Here is a 3,681-nt window from a genome sequence, read left to right as displayed (position 1 = left end):
AGACCAGGCTGGTCTCGAACTCACAGAGATCCGCCTGCCTCTGCCTCCCAAGTGCTGGGATTAAAGGCGTGCGCCACCATCGCCCGGCTTAAATAAATCTTTCATCAGGGGCTGGAGAGATGGCTCAGTGGTTAAGAGCACTGCTGCTCTTCCAAAGGTCATGAGTTCAATTCCCAGCAACCACATGGTGGCTCACAAGCATCTGTCCTACCCTCTTCTGGTCTGCAAACACACACAGACAGAATATTACATACCAAATAAATAAATAAATAAAATAATATCTTTCATCAATTTAAATTAGTAGGCTCTATATTTTAATGACAAGAGCATAAATATAAGAAAGATAATATCAGAAAAAGTTCAAGTTCTGCTACAAATAACATAATTTTGCTAACAACATACCTGTGATCAACACATTTTAAAGAACTATTTATTTACTAGAGAAATAACTACTGAGTAACCAATGAAGAGAAAATAAACAATGAATGCAAAATATGAGGCCTGTGTTTACAAACATAAGTAGGAATATACAAGTCTGTTGGTCACAGAAGTAGATACTTCAATATAGATTTTTCATGTTTATACACGGAGCACACACAAACATGATTTCAGGCACCATAGATGGCAAAATCATAATAAAGGAAACAGACCTGCAAAATGAGGAACAAAGAACCTCAAACTCACAAAATTCTTAGCTACTGAAAGAAACATTCTTTTATACTTGTACAGTTTTCACCCATGACTGTCTACCTACAAAGGGCATGCATGTAAAATCACCGACACTGTGGGAGAAAACATGAAGATAAATACAATGATTCAGATAGCGCTCTGATAAGGCAATTTAATAACATGATATAAAGAACCATGATAGAGCCAGGCGTGCTGGTGCATGCCTTTAATTGCAGCACTTGGGAGACAGAGGCAGGTGGGTCTCTGGCCTACAAAGCAGCCAGGACTACACAGAGAAACCCTGTCTCGAGAAAACAAAACAAAAAGAAACAAAAAAGGGGGGGATTCTAATCAGAGAGGGTGAGGGAGATAGCTACAGAAGAAAGAAGGAGGAGATAAAAATAACAGCAAGGTCCATTAGATGGTAAAAACACCTTCAACAATATTCAACACCCCTTCATAAGTCCTGGAGAGAGCAGGGATACAAGGGACATATCTAAACATAATCAAATCTAAACAAATATACAGCAAGTCAACAGCAACATCAAACTAAGTGGAGAGAAACTCACAGCTCTCCATTAACAGCCAATTTGGGTGTGGGGTAGGCTCTGTCAATAGAACGATTCCTAACACAATTATGGGTGTGGGGTTCTCTGCAGACTCCCCAGGGTGATGGTTCCTGCAATGATTTTAGGAGGAAATTGGCTCCCAACATAGTCCCAGGGACTGCGTCTCCACAACAACTCCTGCACCTAAGACTCAGGGGCCCTGCAGAGGAGAGGGTGAGAAAAATTTTAAGAGCCCGAGGATTAGTGAGTTTACTTCGGGATAGTGTCTCCTAGTAATGTCTGTAGTTACACTCAAAGTCTCACCAACTTGACAGTCTGAACAAGAGCTAAACAAGGACAACAAATAGACATGCAACAGTGGACGGGGATGGCCCGCAAGGCCTCAACCCTGCACAGAGAATAGGCAACCAAGAAACGTGGACAGAAGGAGAAGGAGTCTTCCTCGGGGAAGAGCATACCAACTGGTTATCCAATACCAAGTGTTCAGTCCTGAAACCATACTTACAAGTAGCATTATACAGACTGAGCAGCTTGCTTAGGAATGTAACCATATATACAAATATGCATGCAACAATAATTAATTAAAAAGGAGGCCACAAACTTGCAAGAGAGCAAGGAGGAGTGTATGGGGGTGTAGAAGGAAGAAAGGAAAGGAGGGAAATGATGTAATCTCAGAACAAAATTCCCTCTGAGCCCTCTGTTAGATTTAACCCCCCACCCTGGGCTCTGACCCCTCTGTTAGATTTAACCCCCCCACCCTGGGCTCTCACCTGGCCCTCTGAGCCCTCATTCCTACACACCTCGGGGCGCAGCTGCTGTTTGTCTCTTCACATTCCAAAGCTCTTGATTTTTCTCCAGAAATTCGACCAGTAACGGCTTGGAGAAAGAAAGGCCTGTGTGAAGGGACGAAGAAGAGAACTAAAGAACACATAAATGACTGCAGAGGTGTCTGGAGAGATGGTTCAATGATGGCTGAGAGCATTGGCAGCTCTTCCAGAGTCCTGAGCTCATTTTCCAGTAACCTCATGGTGGCTCACAGCCATCTGTAATGGGATCTGATGCCTACTTCCGACATGCAGGTATATGTGCAGAAAGAGCAGAATATACATAAAAAACAAATCTCAAAAAGTTATAAAATGTAAATAAATGACTACAAAAAAATTAAATCTTCAAATCAGTCTGGATAGGCATTTTAGAATACTTACTTAGGAGGAATTTATAATCACAGATCTTCATTTCTGTCATTTACAAAGAAGACTATAAAATTAGAAAAAAACATTTTCTTTTCCACATGTGCTCCATGCCGCATCCCATTTAGTTGCTGACATCACAACTACAGTGAAGGATGTATAACTAAGACAAATAGATGAAAAGCTTAAGAAGAAATTAAATATGTCTTACTTATATCAACAATTCTTCCTGAAAGGGGGCCTATGAGCTGGGCAAGGTAGCTCAGGCCTTTAACCCCAGGTTAAAACTCAGAGGCATCCTGAGTTCAAGGCTAGTCTGGTCTATAGAGAAAGTTCCAGGACAGCCAGAAACACCCTCTTTCAAAATAAAGAAACATACAAACAGACAAACGTAAAAGCTAACTTATATGAACCTCATTAGAAAGTACAAGCTCCCATGAGATGGTCTATAGAAGGAGATTATAAGGTGACAGTGACTTAGGAATTCACTCTGGACGCAATCCTCACCCAGGAACACCAGGTTGCTGTAATTCTCCAGCATCACATCCCTGTACAGATTCCACTGAGCAGAGTCCAGACATCTGCACTCCTCTGCAGAGAAATCAATAGCCACATCCCTGAATGACAACATGCTCTGAAATAAAGATCAATGAATGAAAACCACACAATAAAATAACTAAAACCATTAAATAAGCTGATTAAAATCATATTAATACGAACACCAACAGGCACCATGTGTTTGTGCTAAGGTAAAAGCAGAGCTAGAAATGCTTCTGACATGGGAAAATGATACAACCAATTTATTTTTGATGTAGTCACATGACCTCAGTCCCCATCTAAAGAGAATGGTAAAAGATCCTATAAGTGCCTATGGCTGTTATACAATTACCAATGCTAAAAGTAAATTGACCACATCTACTGGGGGTCAAATCCTATGCCTGTATCGTGCAGCACACTGCACACACATTTCTCATAGCGGACGCCACAGTGCGTGAGAAGTGGCTTCTCAGAGTTCACAAGGAATGTGCACAGAGCTTGGTAGTGACACTAAATTTCTAGGAGTTTAGAAGTACACAAATGACTTCTTTAAGTCAGAAATGATTCCAGATGGAACCTGAGTCACACAGGGACTACAAACTCCCCTTTCTTTTTATCTTTGTTTTTTTTTAATAATGTTTTAAGAAATCCCGGCTATTGATTTTGTTTAAAAGAGCAGGGTAGAATTCTTCTGTGAATCTATTTTTTTTTTTTTT

The 3,681-nt window shown here is 40.7% G+C and overlaps 1 protein-coding gene across 1 annotated transcript in view; it reads right to left on the bottom strand.

Moving 5' to 3' along the window:
* LOC101995159 (zinc finger protein 208) overlaps nt 1-3,681 on the bottom strand; it is a 41,194-nt gene that overhangs the window by 32,638 nt on the left and 4,875 nt on the right. The window contains 2 exon segments of the mRNA XM_026783712.1: nt 2,039-2,131; nt 2,936-3,062. Coding sequence (XP_026639513.1) covers nt 2,039-2,131; nt 2,936-3,059 — 217 coding nt within the window. The 5' untranslated portion in view covers nt 3,060-3,062.

Source organism: Microtus ochrogaster, chromosome 19 (genome assembly GCF_000317375.1).
Source record: "Microtus ochrogaster isolate Prairie Vole_2 chromosome 19, MicOch1.0, whole genome shotgun sequence".
Taxonomy (NCBI): Eukaryota; Metazoa; Chordata; class Mammalia; order Rodentia; family Cricetidae; genus Microtus; species Microtus ochrogaster.
This window is presented reverse-complemented; position numbering and strand designations above follow the sequence as displayed.